Source organism: Lacerta agilis, chromosome 14 (genome assembly GCF_009819535.1).
Source record: "Lacerta agilis isolate rLacAgi1 chromosome 14, rLacAgi1.pri, whole genome shotgun sequence".
Classification (NCBI taxonomy): domain Eukaryota; kingdom Metazoa; phylum Chordata; class Lepidosauria; order Squamata; family Lacertidae; genus Lacerta; species Lacerta agilis.
The window spans coordinates 37,888,710-37,909,269 of record NC_046325.1 but is presented as its reverse complement, the minus strand read 5'-3'; the positions used below and the strand labels follow the sequence as shown (position 1 = coordinate 37,909,269).

General features: G+C 42.4%; 1 protein-coding gene across 1 annotated transcript in view; it reads right to left on the bottom strand.

Annotated features, from left to right (window-relative positions):
- Positions 1 to 20,560, bottom strand: part of MYO1D (myosin ID) — a 157,577-nt gene that overhangs the window by 120,936 nt on the left and 16,081 nt on the right. Inside the window, 6 exon segments of the mRNA XM_033170700.1 lie at positions 1,215 to 1,331; positions 2,669 to 2,764; positions 4,701 to 4,754; positions 6,630 to 6,795; positions 8,071 to 8,164; positions 9,295 to 9,503. Of these exon segments, the coding sequence (XP_033026591.1) occupies positions 1,215 to 1,331; positions 2,669 to 2,764; positions 4,701 to 4,754; positions 6,630 to 6,795; positions 8,071 to 8,164; positions 9,295 to 9,503 (736 nt within the window).

Sequence of the window (20,560 nt, the reverse complement as noted above, 5' to 3'; positions counted from 1 at the left end):
AACTGAGAACCAAGTCAGAGCATTCTTAAGCTGTAGGAGCAGGCCGACTACAGAGGTCTCAGGCACCTGTGATTTTTTTACATTTAACTATTCTCTTACACTGAACTGTTTCCTTTGTGGTTTCGCCTGCCTTCTCTAAACAGAGCCATGGGGAAAGGAGGAGAGGCAAAAGACAAGGTACATTTAAGGAGGGTTTTTTTTAAAAAAAAAAAAAAAAAACCCAAGATGATGGAAGAAAAAACTAGAGATCTAGGAACAACTGTAAAACAAAGATACATGAAGAGGGGAAATCCTGAAGTCATCCAAGGGAAGGTGAGAGAGAAGGCCGTCCTTGCAAAGGCAAGGAATGAACTGAAGGAGGAGCTTTATCACATGTTCCCTGTCTTTCTGAGCAATGGGATGTCCAAACCCAGCATATTGGATGCCTCAGGCACCCCAAATGAGAAGTCCTTTTAACTCTCTTTCTGGTGAGTTTCTCTTTTCTGTTACAGATAAATGCAGCTTCATGAAGATCTTTGTTGGGAAGCAGCTCCCAAGTTGCTGAAAAGGCTCAAGCTCCAATTCTTTCACTCCACTGCAATCTCCTTAAAAAACAACCACCCCAAAACCTATTATTGCAGTCAATTTACAGGACGCAAATGCAAAGGAGGCAGAACAAACAATTTGTGCCCTCGCCTCCAGTGCTCTAGGAACTCCACTTCTACCTCAGTATGAAGTAACAGAGCTGGAGTCAGGTCTTCTGCCATTCTGTCAGAACAGTGACACATTTGTCATAAACTCATTTAAAAATGAAACCTTGATTGCTGGCTTATCTGCTTATCTGCTAGACAAGTCCCACGTAAGACGTATATGCTGGTACACAGTATTCTATTCCTTCCCCAGTGAGAGGATTCTAAGCCTCAAATGTGCTAATCATCCCAGGCAATTAAATTTGAGAAGCATTGAACAGCTTTCCTCAGTCAGATCCAATATGAGAATTGGACAGAAGAGAGTAGCAATCTCTACATTTGCTTGGTACTGACAGGAAATATTGAATTTGTGGAGAAACAAGTGGTCTGCTCTTCCAGAGCTGCAGCTCTGGCATAATGCCACTCAATCAAAGTGCGCTCTCTCACTCTCGCTCTCCTGATCATTCCTCAAATCAACACACACACACCTCAGCATGTTAGCAGCCCAGAGATCCATCTCTGTGTACATGGCGCCCCCTCACTCACCAAATGGAGAATGGTAGCTAGAATTTTGTATACTGTCTGAACCTCCTCTGGTTCAAATCCAATTACTTTCATAGCATCAGCCACAGCTTTGAAGTCAGCACCATCATTAATAGAACACTGAAAAAGAATCAGCAGCAACAGCAAATTAATCAGATGCAATACCATTGCGTGCACACTGATGGTGCAGTATTAGACAAGAAAAATCATGGCGGACATTTCTGCACTGGTGAGTTGAAAAGAAGGGGGGGGGAAACCCTGCAGATATTGCACAATATTTAATCTGAAAACACAAAACGTCCTGTGTGGTTTGAGCTATGACTCCTCCTCAGAGTCAATTTAACATCAGGTAGAAGTCTATATGTCTTCAGTATATGGTGGATAACCTATAGTGGATATTCTATTTCACATGCCATGCTGATTGCAGAGTCTGTGCTGAAAGGCCACTTAGTTAAGAACATTAAAAAGCCTTCTGAATCAGGCCAATGGCCCATCTAGTGCAGCATTCTGTTCTCACAGTGGTCAGCCAGAAGCCTGTAGGAAGCCCAGGACCCGAGTGCAACAAACACTTTCCACACCTGTGATTCCTATTAACTGGTATTCAGAGACATAATGCCTCCAACAGTGGAGGCAGAACGTAGCCATCATGGCTAGTAACCATAGATAACCAAATGGAATTGTTTCAGCCTATTTTACCAAAGGATGTACACAGGGCATGTGGAGAATTTCAAGCCACAATGTGCTGGTATAATCCAGGAAAAGCAAAATCTAACTATAGATGGTCAGCATTCTTTTTCTCCCCTTCTCTCTTTTAAAGGAGTGCTTCTCATGGTTTTAAGGAGGCAGCTGTGACTTTCTATTTTAAGAAACCATTGCTTGACCCTGTTAAACTGGGCAACTCTAGGTCAATCTCGTATTTGCATTTTGGGGATAAAGTACTCAAGTGGGTGGTGGTCAGACAACTCTATAGACTTTGGAATGAAGTTGGTTATCTGGATTAATTTTAGATTGGTTTGGGAACTGAAACTGCCTTGGTCAACTCTGGTGCATAATCTACGTCAGAAGAAAGAGAGGGAAATGTGACCACTTTGATTTGTCTAAATCTATTGGACTGTTTCCATTCAACATTGGTAAAAACAACTGCAGCTTGTGCAGGTTTGTGGTAAATCCAAAATTGAGCAAAAGCAGAAGTTTTCTACAGTAATTCCTCCGTGTGAGCTTTCTTGAGTAGGAAGGGAGGAATACGTGTGTCCAAGGCTTATTCTCATAATGCTAAACTATTAGCATTATAATGCTAAACTATTATAATGCTAAACTATGCCCAAACTAGCCAACTAAATTGGCATAAATGCATAAATTCAGCAGGAAGCTGCACAGAGTCCATAGTATGGCTGATCATGCCACATTTCAAAAGGACCAAGAAAAAGAGATTCCTCATGAGTAGGCAACACCCTCACCTTTAACTGCACTCCAGTACCAATATAGCTGTATGTCGATAAATCCTTATGTAGATGTAAGGAACGTAGAAGCTGCTCAGAACCTCCTTGGAGTAGCTAAAGAGAAAGTCAGAGAGTACTTTATCTAAATTAATTTCTTTTTCAGCTTTTATACTATTGTTATTATCAACAATTAAAAAGTTCTAAAAGCTGTACAGCAGGGGTGGGCAGACTTCAGGTTCATTGAATCTACTTTCTCTGTTTCTAAAACCCCAAGATATACCTACCAAAGCCAGGTACGAAAGACATATAGTTACAAATGAACAGGAATTCCTCGGAGCATATTCTAAGCTTAGGGATTTGTTTTCAATACCAATTTATGTGGAAAAAGTCACCTTTGTTGGTTCTATTATTAAAGCTATTAGTACTCAGAAACCCTTGTTAATTCACTGCAAATGACCAAGAGAACTACCAGTAGATCCCAATCTTTTTTCTGCCCATGCCTGTGTACAGCTTCTGCACACAGGCCCACAATCTGGAGAGACATGGTTCAAAAGGAACATGGGCTGAGGAGTAAAGAAGAAAGCAAGAAATGGAGCAGCTGCTCCTTCACTACTCAGTGGATGGCAAGAAGTTGGTCTCCCCCTTTCCACAAAATTATTTCTGAGAGGCAGGGGGTATAGCCTTCCAGTGGTTTATAACCCTGGCAGTGTAAATTGCAGTAAATATTGTTCATTAATGTATTTGTTCCACCCTTTAAGATCTTCCATCTGGCAACTCTGGGATTTTGGATGGGGCAGTCTTAATACTAGAGGAGCGATTACATTTCCTCTTGGATGCATGGCTGGGGTTTTGCTTCTCATGCAAGAGCTCACTATCACATTTGAGAGTAGAAAAATTTCCCTATGGGTCAGAAGGGCTGGCCATTCTGAGGTCACCTTGCCTGCCCCTATAAATGTGGCACCTTGGTCCATGTGTTTTTGTTTTATTATGTATTTTTTTCTGCTGTGAGCTGCCCTGGGAACTTTGGATGAAGGGCGGTATACAAATTTAATAAATAATAATAATGATCCTTTAGTCCACCTGAATTAATTTTACTAAACTATCGCTGGAATTTGAAAGGGAGGGAAGGGGTTTCCCTGCAGTTTTCAAAACACACTGAGGAGACCTCAAAAAGGTGAGGAGTTCTTATCTAACTGATGGCACAAAACTATGACAGAATCACCTCACTTCTTCAACAAAAAAAGTTGTACAGAGAAGATTTAGCAACACAATATACTGCCATTAAGGCAGGAAGCTATAGCAGGAAACCCTACAAGAGCACTTTCCAACACAAGCTACAGTGGTACCTCGGCTTAAGAACAGTCCAGTTTAAGAAAGATTCGGTTTACAAACTCCACAAAACCAGAAATAGTGTCTTGGTTTGCAAACTTTACCTCGGTCTAAGAAAGGAATCCAAATGGTGGAAGGGCACCAGCGGCAGTAGGCCTCATTAGGGGAAGCGCGCCTTGGTTTAAGAACGGTTTTGGTTTAAGAATGGACTTCCGGAACGGATGAAGTTTGTAAACCGAGGTACCACTGTAATTATATAGGTTGTCTTTTTGGAAAGGACTACCTCAAAGTGACTACTTCCTGCTGCAGAGGAGTTCAAGACAGGAATCCAGTTACTCTAATTGCTTGCATGAAGTACAGGGAAATTATTTCCATCTGTATCTAGAACCAGCATCACCAACCCCTCCAGAGAAACAAAAACAAAAAACCCAATGAGGATTAGATTTGGATGAGTAAGGCTTGAAGAGCCTGCCTTTAAGCAGAGCAAGGGGTTGGAGCTGATGATCTGTAAGTTACTGAATTTAGCAAACGACAAATCAAAGCCAAGCATATACCCTGCATGGATTAGTGAGCAAAGTGGGATGTGGCATCTGTTGAAATTTTTACACACAATGAGGGACACTGCAAAAGGCAATCAAGCAGTCTTTCCTGTGAATTCAGAGGCACTCACTCACGCACAAGGCTGCTGATTTCACCTTAGCATACCAAGCCAACAGCTCACCTGGTAGAAGGAGTGAAAGTTGCGCTCTCCTGACTGTTGCACAATCACCCGTGACTAGAGAGAAACAAGAGAAACAAGGGAAAGATTACGAGTTGGCTTTGCTACCCAACATAGCTTTAGTCTCCTGACTAAGGCATTGGTGGTGTCATAGCAAAGTAGCGAAGTTTTGGAGGGATTAGGCCAGAACACCAGAGTGGGAAACCTGTTATATAACATTAGTTAGTTAGTTAGTTAGTAACATGTCTATACTGTTTTGATGTACTTAGTCTGTTTGTAAATTTTTGATGACTTGTTGCCATCAATGTCTCCCCCCCCCACCCACCCTGCACTGAAAATCCAATACAAATATGTGGTGTTGGTGGGGTTTTTTTAGTACTGCAATTGAACAAGCAACTAGGTAAAGAGCACTGGCAGCAGTTACACTTTGGATTTACAACAGAGGCGCAGGACAGTTATGGTCTATTTGCTGAGCCACTTAAAGGTGGGATGGAATGCCCAAAAGTTAGTATTAAGCACTTTAGAGCAACAAAAAAGCTGGCTGAAAGAGGACAACATGGCAATGCCAAATTGGGTATTGTTTCCATTAGTATTTAGGTAATCCAAGATTTCAGAACTCTTCTCAAGTACTGTATCTAGGGCCAGCGGTGTAGCTAGCCGCTCGGGTGCCTGGTGTGGGGCGTGTCCTGTAGCTAGGGGTGGGATGATCCACCCATGGGGGCGAGGCGAACCTCTCCACTGCTTGGAGCCTCTCCACCACCTTCCCCTCAGCTATAGGGCGGCTGAGGGAGAGGCAGTAGGCAGGTGCAGGTCCCACACTGCCGTTTCAGGCAGCGCAGAACCAGCAGGCGCCTAAGTCACCACGTCACTCCTAAAAAGTTTTGTGAGCCCAATTTTTTAATTAAAAAAAACCCTCATTTTGTCACACACCCCTCAGTGATGACACCTGGGGCGGACCACACCCCCTTCCTCCGCCACTGTCTAGGGCTTTTTCCAAATGAACCACACTGGGCCAACTCCTACAAATATGGGATGCTTACTAAACCAGCAGAAATGCCTTCATGTTTTAATTTGAGAGAGAAACCAATATCACTTTTAAAAAGCCCAAAATAAATCACTAAAATGCCTTGCAAGCCATCATAGCTATAATGGCTGAGATTGAGCGCAATGTAGTCGTTAAGAGTGTTGGACTAGGAGCTGAGAAACCAGAGTTCAAATGTCCACTCAGCCATAAAACTCACTGGGTGATATTGGGCCAGTCATTGCCTCTCAGCCGAACCTATACTGTTGTTGTGAGGATTAAATGATGATGAGAACTGTGCACACCACTTCAAGTTGGGGGGGGGGAGAGATGGGATATAATTGTAATAAATAAATTATCCCAGGTGTGTCACTATGAGAAAATGGGCATATGAGTAGCAAATACGGAATAACCCCTGAGACTGAGATAGAGATGTAGAGACAGAGAGAGGCTGAGACTACATACATTCTGCAAAGAGGCTCGAGGGCAACAAATGCAGATGCTTTAAAAAAAACACACACACCCAAAACACCAGATGCTGTCACAGAAATCCACATGAAAGCCAGCCAGCTCTCATAGTCACGCAAAGCAAAACAGTCCCATCATCTAGTCCATTTTTAAGTGAGGTTTTCATCAACCCATGAATGAGCATGTAATAGAAAGTTCTGTTACTGCGGCATGATCCTCTATTTTAAAACCATGGCATTTGACATCTGCTGTGATTTTATTTTCTGGAAAGCTCGCTATGTTAAAGCCAACTCTTTTGATTTTTGTCCTGCTGGGAGTAAGGCATGTTCTTATCCCATGAGCTCCCCTCAGCAGATGCATACAATATGGTAATCCTCCTCATCATTTCTAAAATAAGTCCACGAAAAATCATGACGGCTTTTTTATTGTCAAGGCAAACTTACCTTTTCCAGCAAGTAATTATTGATGTGCCCACCTATTGGGTCCCCTTTGAAATCAAAGTTGATATCCATATACTTTCCAAACCGGCTGGAATTGTCGTTTCGGTTGGTTTTGGCATTGCCAAAGGCTTCCAGGACACAGTTGGATTTCAACAGCATGTTCTTCACCCTTTGGAGAGCAGACAGGCACAAAAAGGAACAGGAAACCAGGTCTAGACATTATGTATTTCTAAGTTTGCATATCAACATGTTTTATATGCCAGCAGCGGAATGGCCACATTAGTGATTTTGTGGGATTAAAAAAGCTGTGCTCATGAAAGGCTCAAGTGAAGTAGCCCAAAACATGTCTCAACATAAAGCTCCCCTCCGGCATGTGGCTTAATCCAGCACTGCTGGACACTGTATTCTTTGTTTTCTCTAAAGCTCACCCCCATTAAAAAAAACCAGTCTGTTCAGCTCCAACGTTGCACATTGAAAGCTCAATCTCTTCCCCAATAAAATCCAGGCCAAAGTCTGCACTTCCAAAGCAACTCTTGAACCTAGGCATATCTTCAATAGAAGGAAAATGTGCAGCCTAGGGCATGGACCATGTATCCTTGGTGCCCAAATTGTGATCCATTCTACTTCTTATTTTTAAATTTATTACCTGTCCATCAACAAGTCCCAGGGCAGGTTAGAGCAATTTTAAATTTAAAAGTTAGAACAGTTAAAACACATTACACTCACAAGAATAGGGTGAGCCCTGAAGCACGTAAAGGTAAAGGTAAAGGACCCCTGGACAGTTAAGTACAGGAGAATTTGACTCTGGGGTGCGGCACTCATCTCCGCTTTCAGGCCGAGGGAGCCCGCCATTTGTCCTCAGACAGCTTTTCTGGGTCATGTGGCCAGCATGACTAAACCACCTCTGGCGCACAGAACACTGAAACAAGTGCCAGAGCACACAGAAACAGTGTTTACCTTCCCACCGCAGTGGTACCTATTTATCTACTCACACAGATACGCTTTCGAACTGCTAAGTTGACAGGAGTTGGGACAGCAACGGAAGCTCACTCTGTCACACGGATTCAAACTGCCAACCTTACGATCAGCAAGCCCAAAAGGCTCAGTGGTTTAGACCACTGAGACAGTGTCCCTCCCCTGAAGCACATATATTGGGTGTCAAAGCCCAGGACAAAGAACCAAACAGTAGAGATTGTAATGTAACATACAGCACCGAAGACATGTAGGACTCAAGCCATTTTAACACTAGCACCTGGAACTGTGCTTAGAAATTACGGGGCCAGGTAGGGGCAATTGTGTCCTTTGCTATCAGTATCACCTCAGTCTTCACACAATTCAGCGGCAAGATGCTGTTGAAGCTCCCAGGTAATTATTCAAGGACAGCCCCATGTACCATATTACATTCCAAACATGTTCCCTCTTCCCAGGACCATAGTCGCCTTACCTTTCTACCTCAGCTCTCTGGCTTGGATTAGTAATGGCAGCTATGTATTGCATGATGTATTTGCTTGCTTCTGTTTTGCCTGCTCCACTCTCACCTGGGGGCACAGACGGAGGGGGAAAAACTTTTCTAAGCTTTCACAAGAGTTCAAAACCATCATGTTGTAGAGGACACATTTCATTCTCAGCATTCATTCTACATGGTACTACAGTATTTTGCTGTTTAAGTCATTTCTGGTTTGTCAGTTTTTAATGCAAGCTGAATTTAAGGACATTGTGTTGACCATGTACTGTCCCAAATTCAATTTGTAGCATTTCTAGTTGAAGAACATCCACTGCAGAAGTGGGCAAGACCTCTGTATGGCGTTCTAGAAAGTTGCACACAGTGTTGAGCCAGTAGAAGATGGACAGAAAGAGGAACTGCTTACTTGTGGTATGTAAATTCATTCCACTTTTGCTTCTGGTGAACAGGTTTTAGGGTGGGATTTGCCTCAAAGCACTGCAAAACCCTTTTGACCAGTGTGGGAAAAAATGAAACATGCAAACACACCATAGGAAGCAAAACCGCTCTCAAGCAATGTTCAGCTCTTTAAAAAGCACTGCCTGCCTCTAAGCCGAGGTTGATTCAACAGCTCCTTATATTCTAAGTTTTATATTGGAGATGAGGTGGGTGTTAGAGAGGGGGAAAGTTGGGAAAGGCACACTGCTAAAAGCATAGTTTGTAGAATTGCTACATCTATGTTTTTTGAAGCTTTGTTGACACTTCAAGCCTCAGCAAAGCTGCAAGCCAGCAGCCTGGCGGTATTCCTAATTTGCCATGGATTGACCCAATGGAACCATATTATTACCATTAACACTAATCCCAAAGGCAGTGTTGGGTGGGTGGCATTATTTCAATTGGGTCCTTTGGGGCAAAATTAGGAATGCTGATTGTAGTTTTGCTGCCATTTGAATGTCGTGTGTGTGTGTGTGTGTAAACAGGAAAACCCTCTGCCACTTAAGTCTTGGTAACCCCCCCCAAAAAAAAAATCAAATAATTTATTCCCACCTCCTCAACCTGCTTTCACTCCCTCCAATTATCAACAACAAAAACTTCAGGGTGAATGCTGCATCCCTGCACTAGAAGAAACAACACAATTGCAGCCAGACTCACTTCCTTTGCTTCAACTTTCAAATAGGCTGTTAGAATGTTACTCAGGTTGGAGGTAGCAGGTACCCGGCAACACACCTGATATTACGATGCAGGTATCCTTTGATCGTCTCTTCATGGCTTTGTACGCAGCATCCGCAATAGCAAAGAGATGAGGGGGCCGCTCATAAAGCTCCCGACCTTTGTACTGTTCGATCATGTCCCGTCCATAGATATTCAAGTTCTTGTAAGGGTTGACAGAAACGACCACTTCCCCAATAAAAGTGTAGATCCGCCCCTTTTCAAACCTAGGCAGGGCAAGACAAAGACAAAGGAGAGAGAGAGAGAGAGTTAACTTCAAAGAGCATACATGAGCTTCTGCACATCTCCTCAGCTGCTTTTGATCATACCTGTTAGTCAATTGACCCAAGTATTTCACAGACTAACAGAAAGGTAATAACGTTTGAAAGCTTGTATGGAAAACATATGTAGTACATTAGGAAGGATTATAGGCACTGTACATGCCGCCAAGTTTTCCATGTAAACATAGAATCTGGTTATCTAGAAGCAGAATTAGACATCCTGAGAACCAGTTTTTATTACACTGAAAAAGAATATAGCCCTCATGACCATTTTTTTAGGTTCAAGCGAACATGTGTAACAAGTTGTGATGAAAGTCCTACTACCAGGACTGCTTATCGAGGCTCCAAATACCAATCTCACTATTCTGGAACATCTTTTAGAAGAATATTAAGCTAGTACTGGCAACACCCCCTTCATTTAGGCACATTCAATATGTGTGTGACTGACACTCACATCACGCCAAACCCAGAAGTGACCCAAAAAGTCACAAAAGGGGGTGGAATGGGGCATGGTGGGGGCAGTACGGGGTGTTTGCAGGCTTTTTCAATGGTGCCTCAAATATACGCAATTTCACTTAAATGTGTGGTGCATTGGAACGCAACCTCCGTGTAAATTGGGAGTTGCCTGTACTTTAATATACGATACAGTAAGTGACAACTGAAGCACTAAACAAGACCACTTTAAAAACATTAAAAAATCTAGTTGGGAAAAATCAGTTTGCATCACTACAACATGTAAAAGGTCGTGTCAAAAAAATTCTTAATCAAGTCTAAATTCCCAGTGTGGCCCTAACAACAACAACAAAAAATATTTCACACACATCCTTCCTAAACACAAATTACAAGGTACTTTGTATTCAGGTTAGGAAAAGGATATCAGCTTATGGAATAGTGTTGCCATTATGAATGGATAATGTAAGGCAGAACTCTCCAAACTGTGTTGTGTGTCAACTGCAGTGTGTAGGTGTGTCACGCAAATGCTCCCAGGACTGGAAAGGAGTTAGTTTCACCTCCTCTAATAAAACTGAATTACTGGCTCACGAAATGATGCATGTCTAAAAAAATGTGTCACCAACATGAAAAGTTTGGAAAGCTCTGATGTAAGGCAAGTCAGAGCGTAGGGTGGATAACTCACTTGCACACCTTGCTGACATCAAAGCCACAAGAAAGGCAGCTTTAAAGGTGAGGATAAAATCCACAGTAACCATAGGCTCAAACAACTTTCTCATAAGCTGACTCAGTACCAAGGATACGGTCCCTGGGGTGAGGAAGTGCTATCAGTCCTAGCGATGAATGCAGAGATAGCTGATTAGGGAACTCTTCTTATCCAGGTTTGTCTCTTGTTGTTTTCAGGTAAGGGGGGGGGAATGAAGGGAGGGGGAAACTACTGCAAAGTGCATGTTCCCATTAGCCACACTACTTAAACTGTGTGTATTTGCTGTGTGGAAGGCTTTCTAAAACAGAAAAAATGGTTCACACAACTCTACAATCCATTCAAAGGATTGATTCACCAGACTCTCAGTTTCAGGGACCCTGATGCAGCTATCTCATGAAACGTTATTAAGGGAATTTCTCAAAGATAAGCTCCAAGTCAAAGGGTTGTATCATGGCATGCCTGCTTGGTAAAGCGCAAGCAGTGCAGACAGGATGTGATTATAAGACACTCCTGAACAAAAGGCTGTGGGCTTCCAAGCTAGGAAACTTTGCTCAACAACATATTTTTTTAAGTCCAGTGAGCCACACACAAGGAGATGATAGCACAGTATTTCTTGTTAACAACGAGGGGAAATGTAACAGCATTTGAAATATGGCATGGTGATCAAAGTTCTTTTTTAAATAAGAAAGGTATAATAAATGTCAGGAATGTGTTTGGAAACCAATGAAAGTACTGTACAAATCATAAGGAAAGATAAGGAATGTGTGTGTGAGAGAGAAAACCGCAGAACAAGCAAAGTTCACAAGAGAAGCTCCTAAGGCAATGAGTGGCCACTGTGCAACTCAAAATTCTGCCTTATCAGAAAGGTCAAGCGGGTCAGGGACCAATGTGATAATAATCAGCAGAATAATGTGTTGCTTTGCAGCTGGCAAGTCCCTATTAAGTTCTGCTCTGCTGCTCTATTCTTTCCTGGTATGTCATGGTGGCCCTGATCTGTAGCAGAAGAGGAATTCTGGTTTCTTCCTCAAGAGCAGGGCTCAGAGCCCAGAGAGCTTATATTGCCAGATGGGCACTGTAACTTCGGCTCTGGGCTTCCACTCAGGCATGCTGCCACCTCTGCTCTGGGGTTCTGGGGGTGATCTTGACAGGTCTGGGGCTGGATGAGGAGGACCACTTCAGGCACACTGTTTCCCTTTAACCTGAAGCTTTCTGAAGCAGGATATCTTTGTAGGTGGTGGACCAGGGAGGCATTTGTCAGTATCTGCCAGCTCCCCCTGAACCTTATAAGTAATAGGTCCAACCTATTACTTCTGCTGCTGCTGCCTCTTCCAGTTCACAATATTGTCAAACCAGAGCTGCGGAAAAGAGATGTTTTTCTCACTCTCAAATGGCACTGAGTTTCCCTACTTGAGGGTAGAGACTAAAATGCTCTCTGAAGCTCTAGAAATGTCTTAAATGCTCCAGGCTGCATGTGTGTGACTGCACAGAAACCATAAAGGACAGGCTCTTAAGTTCAAACTTCTGCATCTTTAATCTCTTTTTGAGGTCCAAAAGGATTCTAGCAAACCAATGTAAGAGCCTTCCCTATGGATTGTTTACTGTGCAGCCTCCTCTTCCCTGCCTGCCACATTTTCTTAAAAAACAACACACCACCTACCCATCTTCTGCAGCCTGTTACTGATCCTTCACCACTAGGTGGGATCAGTATACTTCCTAACTCACTCTAAAAGACTTACTTGATAGCTGACTGAACCACAATCCTGGCCCAAACACAGTGCCATGCCCTTAAAACACACAGCAGGATATGACAAATCCTTTTCCATTGCTCAATTTGAGAAAGGAAGACCATACCAAGTGTGCAGTGAAGATCGCAGGTTGCTCCCTGCTCAGCTCAGCTGCTGATGTATACCAGTGCTATATGGAGTTGCCTATGTTTTCTAAAGTACTGCAAATCAGCCACTCAGCAGAGGCTTCTACATGAGTTCAGGGTTTCCAAACACAGTATTTTAAGTTTCATGTGCTACTGCACATGAGCGTAGCCAGGAGGGGGGCAGTCAATAAAACCAATAAAAATATATAGCTGAGGTTCTGCCTCCCCCCAACAAAAGACCTGCCCCTCCAACAAAAATCCTGGCTACGCCCATGCTACTGCATAACATCCAGATTGCTATAAAGATGCTGCAAAAAAATTCCCAGCAGTCAAGCACCTTCTGCTAATCTCACACGAGATATTCCTTAACAGTTTAACAAATTCTCGACATATTTGAATTCTTTCCCCACTGAACACACAGGTAAAGGGAGGCGGAATCCCAAAATTCATCTAGTGTGGAATGTTTTCTTACTGAAAGCATTTCCTTTCTAAGCAGTGGGGAAATTCAGCATTACTGACCTGCTTCCAAAGACAAAGGAGGGTAGCCAACTAAGTCTTACTCAGAGTAGACCCAATTAATTGATGGATCTGACTAACTTAAGCCCACTTATTTTAATGGATCTGCTCTGAGTAGCATTTAGTTAGATACAGCCCAGAGAGTTCAGGTTTCAATGGAGTTTTACAATCCCAGAAGCATTTTGATACACCCTCCCTAGACATTGATCTCATTTTCACTCTTGCTTATGAAGTATGCACACCTGTAATAAATGTTAATAGATTTACAAGTGAAAACCAAAGAGCCCCACGCCCTTTTCAACTCAGCATTAAGGGCTGCCAATTCCACAGAGTAGGAAATGCCATTCAGTGTGCATTGGAGCCCCTCCTTTCCTGAATGGGACTGAGAAGCAAGGGCAGGGCAAGGATAAGTAATTTACTCACACAAAACTCTTAAACAGGGCAAGTTCTCCTTTGAAGGAAGTCTGGAAGGGGAGCAGAAAAGGGCTTGTAATTCTAGGGTTGCCAAAAGGTCAGACTTTTACTGGCCTGACCAGAAATTCATCCTCCTGCCCTCGTGCCAGAACACACACACGCACAGCGCTCAATAACTTGTTTCTCTAAATCAGGCATGTTGAAAGGTTATTGCAGCAGTTTAAGAAGAATGTGGAAGCATTTGAGAAATAAAGAAGAAAAAACGGGGGCATGCCACTATTTAGGGAAAGGCAAGCTGCAAAAGAAAAAGATTTTGTGTTAGTAGTGTTATGTAAAAGTGTTCCAGCCTTTACTATACAGTACAGTGGAAATATGTTAGCTAAGATTTTGCCATGCTTCTGACCAGCTTCAACTTCCAAGTCATATAGGCTGCCGGCGAAAACAGTGAAAATGATACGACTGTGAGGTAGCTGCACAGACCGTGGTTCAATTCCACAGTATGGAGTTTGTGAGGGGAAACTGTTTTCTACACAGTGCAATTTCAGCAAAAGACCTTGGACAGAAGCAAATAAAAGCCAAACCACTAAACGCAGGAGTGTAAGAACACTTTTCTTTCTGCTTGCGTCAGTGGGTACTGTGAGGCATTCCTCCTCCACATTTGAGGGCTGCGGAGTGCAGGCCAGGCTTGGGATGCCTGTTTTATCTGCAGATATTATGGCAGAAAGGAAAAGAGAAAGGCAGCAGAGGGATAACTGATTGGTTTCCTGGAACAGACAGAGGCTGCAGCAATGGTGCCTTCTGCCAATAAATCAAGAAAAAAATTGTTACCATTGCCACCTGCCTACCGGTAATTTGTTTTAACCTACCAACTCGCTAACTCCAAGTAATTATACTATATACACAATAAGAAAGCACACACACAGAGAGAAAAGAATAGAATAGGAGGCACCTGGAAGGACCTCCCTGACAAAAAAAGAAAAGAAAAACAGAACAGTTGCATGGTATTTTTGCCTTTAGGATAGTGCAAAACAAAGGGTAATGCACACCTAAGCACACATGCTTCAAATTCCATTTCACTAAAATTAACAGAGAATGTGATCCAAGCAGAAGTGTTACATGCACACAAAATATAAAGATGAAAACATTAGTAACAGCTTTACAGAAGGAGGAACCAAAGGAGTGTCAAGTAAAAGAAGATTTGGTGATGCACCTGCAGTATTTTGCCCCTTCTGAAACACTGCACCTGAATACCACACTATTTACCGAAATTCTGAGCTTGTTACTAATTGGGGGGAAAGAGTAAGTTAGGCCCCATATAATGCAGGCTCTTGCTTGAGCTGCAGAAGTTCTTTAAGGTGCCTAAAAGATTGTGCTTCTGGGAATGTTGGGGGGTGTTTTCACTAATTTTCAGCAGGGTCAATATTAATGACGTGATATTGGCACTGAGGAAATTTGACATATTATGCCAAACCCTGCAGCTGTGCATTAGGCTATCATCAAAACTGAACATCTTAGGACTAAGAATAATGGCACTTTAACCAATTAGCAATGCATTATTTAAAAAAAAAAGGGGGGGTACAAGTTTTGCTGTTATTATAGGGTGCAATTCTATACACAGATGTGGTGGTAGGTCTCATTGAATTCAATGGATTTTCTTCCAAGTAGACATTCATTGGGTTGCTGTTCATTTTCATTTCTTGGCATTTGCTTTTCCTGGTTTCCCCTTCTTACCTCCAATACGGCAGAAACAAAACTTTTTCACCACTACCTCATTCACCTCTTTTCTCCCCAACTTTTTCTTTTAGTTGCCTCCAACCCCAAATAATCACCCTTTTTACTCCAAACAACAGATGTAGGGGTGAAAAGCTTCACAACAAGCACATTACATTATAAGGTCATAAACCAATCCTAATTCATGACAGGAATCTAGACATAATACAAAGAAAAAAAGTTTTTTTTTATTTCCTTACTATTTTACCTGTGGGATTTGGAATGTGCTCCTTTGGCCAATTTCCATGTACAGTACTGAAGAAATGCTTCCTGGTAAAGCAACTAAATTCTCTCACCTAGGGCACATTCAAGAATTTCTTTAGCTTAAGTTCTAATGAAACAAACAAGTGTTGTACAAGGGTAACAGTTTAGTGATCCCTTTTATCTGGAGACATTACCATGGAGGCGCGTGAAGCCAAAAATCTTTCACATTGCACTATGAATAATAATAATAATAATAATAATAATAATAATAATTTATTTGTACCCCACCCATCTGGCTGGGTTTCCCCACTTGAATGAACCAAGAACAAAACGTTTAGCATACACAGCAGTGTATGAACTACATACCACCAGTGGTTACCACCAGAGTCACAGAGGACAGGCTTGGATTGCTACAATATAGGAGATGGAATATTACACACAAGGGACATACTTCTGTGACAATTAATCCCAGCTGCAACCCCCCCCCCCTTAATTTACACTGAGTCTTGCTGCCAACTTAGAAGAAGAAGAAGAAGAAGAAGAAGAAGAAGAAGAAGAGGAGGAGGAGGAGGAGGAGTTTGGATTTGATATCCCGCTTTATCACTACCCGAAGGAGTCTCAAAGCGGCTAACATTCTCCTTTCCCATCCTCCCCCACAACAAACACTCTGTGAGGTGAGTGGGGCTGAGAGACTTCAAAGAAGTGTGACTAGCCCAAGAACACCCAGCAGCTGCATGTGGAGGAGCGGAGACACGAACCCGGTTCCCCAGATTACGAGTATACCACTCTTAACCACTACACCACACTAGCCCCTCTGCTTCCTACTATCGAAGTACAGGAGCAGAAACGCAATATTTCTTATTGGTATCCCGAGCTGCTTCTTGCCATCAGCTAGCCACAAGCTGCTGATGCAGCATCAGATGCTTCATTGTTCTCTTAAAAATATTCTACATTTGTCAAACTCGCACTCGGTACTGCTCTGTGAACACTGGGAACCTCTGAATAGAACATTGTGTTTGAGCCTGGGCTTTTGAATGTACCAATTTAGTTCTCCAGTCCTAGAAACAGTCAGGAAAGGCAGCAGGCCTTCTCTGAAGAACATAAAACGCACAGAAATAATTGAACTAGATGTGCTCCATAAGCTGATTCAAGACAAGCAAATGCCAGTGTAACCAAAACAGTATACTATATTGCCTTTTGTTTCCTCTTCCCATTTTTTGGTTTGAGCAGACCATTTGTTATCACCAGTAGCAAACTCATGGGGAAATATTAAATTGAACTTTCTAAGGCACGATAATATGTAACCCAACAGAGACTGAGCACAGTATCATTGCTCTTTTGTTGATGAGTTATTTCATGCCTTGCATGTTAATGCAACACTGCAGTGTATTTTCCATGTTAACACATTATTGTAAGCGGCTTGTCAGGGAAGCATTTTGAACTCCCTAGAACTGGTGCTTTATTTCTGGATCACAGAAAATGCAACAACAGATACATAACAGAGAAAGTGCTCTGGTGCCAACCCAATAAGTCTCAGCAGGCACAAGAATAGTTAGGTACCAGTCTTGGAATTGCCCTCCAACATTATAATGAATGTTCTGACCACCAGTTCAGGTGGACACGGGTGATTCAATACACTGATGGGGTGCATAAAATCCCCTAAAGAATCCATGTGGAAACACATTCCGTAGCAATTTCCTAATTTCCTACTCTCATATAGAAATCTATTCATCTTGCTGACAACTCCTGTACAGTACATCTAAGCATGAAAGATATGCATAACGTTGTACATAGAGGATTCTGGGGCATATTCCTGGACATGTACTCAGCCTTTCCAAATAACACTTGAGGTGGCAATCCTGTGTACAGACCTCTTCAAACTGCAGGAGAGGCTCACTTGATTGACTGCTGCTCCATTTAAAACAACAACTATATATGTGTCAAGGAGAAAACTAGGCTAGAACCCTTCTCCTTGACACCTAGTTCTCTGCAGGAATTTATTATTATTTGGTAAGGAAAGGCGTTCAGTCATGCAAGACCTCACCTTCGGTCTGAAGTGATCAAGTCTAGACACAGGATTATCACCTCACCTGCTGCTTGTGAGAACTAGGGGCTTGTACAGGATGCCAGCCAGGCCTTTTGGTCCTAGCAATCACCTGCACAAAATGAGAATGCCCCCAGAACACACCCAATACTATACACACAACGTAGAAGATTGGTAGCAGCAAATCAGCTCCCTCTGAAGCTCTGAAAGCCACTGATCAAGAGAAACCCAGAAGTACTTGCTAAGAGAGGCAACATAATACCTCAATGAAGATGAGGCAAACCTCCATGGAAGAAGAGAATCCTACAGCAAACAAAGCCAAAGGCACATTTCTTGCAACAGCAGTAGCAGCAGTTTAGCATAGCAGCCACCCAAATGTGCTATGCTAAGTATGAAAGCTCAGAAAAGATGTGGGAGCAGCTCTCCCTCCTCCTGCCTCCCTTCACTGACTGGCTAGTTTAAGAGGTAGGCTGAAATGCCTTATCCTACTCCTCTTCGAATGCCAGTGCTGGATTAGCACTCTGGTCAACAAAGCCTTACAAGCAGTGAACCAGAGATGTACAGCTGTGTGAGAGGACCCTGCACATTTGCTTGCTAAAGATATGGTATCAAGAAGGTCAGGGAACTTGAGGGGACATAAGGTTAGAGACATACTGACATAAACGGCTGTTGATATATTGGACCCAGCCAAGGAAAAATATTAAGGCACTAGGACCATCATTTTAAAACTGGGGAACCCCAAAATTCATTGCAGGCATATCAATGGCTACTGTATTTTATCATCATCGCTGCCACCACACAGCTATAGGGAGGGTGTTTGCTCACACACAGTTCACATGGGTGTGTGCAGTCTAATGTCTAGTGACCTGCATGTATGATGATGTGCTACTGAGCAGCCTTCCCCAACTTAAGAGCCCTCCAGGTGATCTAAGAACCAGCACCATTGGCCCTGAGCAAGTCCTAGGAACACCAGACAGTATGGTTAGTGTAGTCTAACATCTGGAAGGCAACATGTTGAGGAAGGCTGCTCAAGAATATGTCACAGAACGCTCTGCACTGAGCAGGAGGTTTGTGGCAGACAAGTAAGTGTCCTTAAGCACAAAAGTGAAAAGGCTTCCTTTTAGGTGAAAAAGTTTGAAACCCTCTGGCCTAGAAAAACCTTTCTCCAGACTTATTTCTGATAGTCAAGGAGTATGCATGCTTTCAAATAACCATATTAAACACAACATTAGGAAGTCAAAAGCAACTTAGCCTTTTACCAAGATACATTTTAATAAGAGCTGTGACAACCCCAGTAACTTTCTCTGCACATTTTTGACCCTGAAGAATGCAATGCAAATATACATTTGATCTTTGGTAATTATTACCATTCCAGGAAAAGAATCTACATGTAAGATGACATGTCTAAGGTAATTTGCATGCCTATGTCAACAAGATATTGGAACAACTCTCCAAACCTCTTGTCTTCCTACTACTAAAAATCATTGTACTAAACACTACACACTATATAACAGTACTCTATTACTAACAGGAGGAACTCGAGCTTTCTTAGAACTTAACCCTCTGACCCAGGATTGGGAAGGGGTTGGTTGTGGCTACTCAATCTGAAGGGAGTATTCTGCCCATGCTGAGAAGCCCTCACTATACACGCAAGGGCTAAATTCTGATTAAGCCCTGACTGAAAACAAGCCCTCCATGGTAAAATCCAGGAAAAAACAGTATGTTCCATGACAAAACAAAACTGATGCAACTCCAGCTGGAAAAACACAGAGGTATGAGACATTAGCTTGCAAGTTCCGACAAGTCACAATTTCTTGTCAACAACAAATAGGTGAAGTGGCCCGTCATAATTGTATACTTTTTTTAAGATACAAAAGGAGATGGAAACAATCGTCGGAACAGTGATCTTAAAAAACAGGCAGGGCAGTATCTTCCTTTAAAATTTCTATTAGTAAAGTTCAAGTTTCTGTATTACCCAGAATCCTTCAAACACTCAAAAATGGCTAATTTGCAGATACAAAGACAGCACTCAAGAGACTTAAGGATGACGATAAAGATAATTGCTACATAAATAGATAAACTTGTAATCAACTCTGAACTATATACAGTGGGAAAGCAGCTAAATCTGCCTCATGAAGATGACACACGGCTATTTGGGGCAATGCACCTGCTTATAGGTAGCCCCTGTGACATAAGGAAAACAATCTCATATATTTAGCTACAAATTGGCTTCATGATGCCAGTATCCAGAAGAAAAAGTGCCACAGTGTTCACAGAGCTGCTGCCTGGCAATATTGCTTGCCATATGCTATTTTCAGCAGCTATATGTTCATAAAACAAAACAGAACTCCTCTATGTAGCAAGAAAGTGGTAGTACTTCCATTTCACCACAGGCAGGACTTAAAAGTCAATAGCCATAAATAGCAGGCATTTATTGCCTCACAGCATGCAGCCTCTATTGCAGGGATGGGAAACTGGTGGCTTCAGGGTTCGAAATTAGCAGGGTGCCAGGCGCATTTCGCGCCTAAAAATTCGTCTTTTGTGGTCTGGGTGCCCTTTTTTGCACCTGGTTGACACTCAAGGATTACTGAAATGTATGTGCTTTGAAGCCTCAAAGTAAATGTTAAGGATAGACGATATGCTAAGGAGTTTAACAATAAAAAGTAGAGTGTTTTGAAAACTGAAGTATGGTACCAATATTCTTATTGCAAACACCAAATTAAACATGTATTAACAATTTCTGTTAAAAATGTGATATTAACAATGTATCACTTATGTGAGTTGTGTATTAATTCATGCTTATTAAAAGAAAAAAAAGAAAAAGTGCCCCCCCCGCCGCCCATGGCGACTAGACATTCTGTTTTGGCACCCACAATCCAGGTCCCAGAAGCCATTTGGCTCCTAGCTTTCCTATCCCAGTTTCTAACACTGTGTGGCTCTCTTGATACAGTCGTACCTTGATTCTTGAACAGAATGTGTTCCATCCCAGAACTGTTCGGAAAAGAAGCCACAGAAGCCACACTGGATAT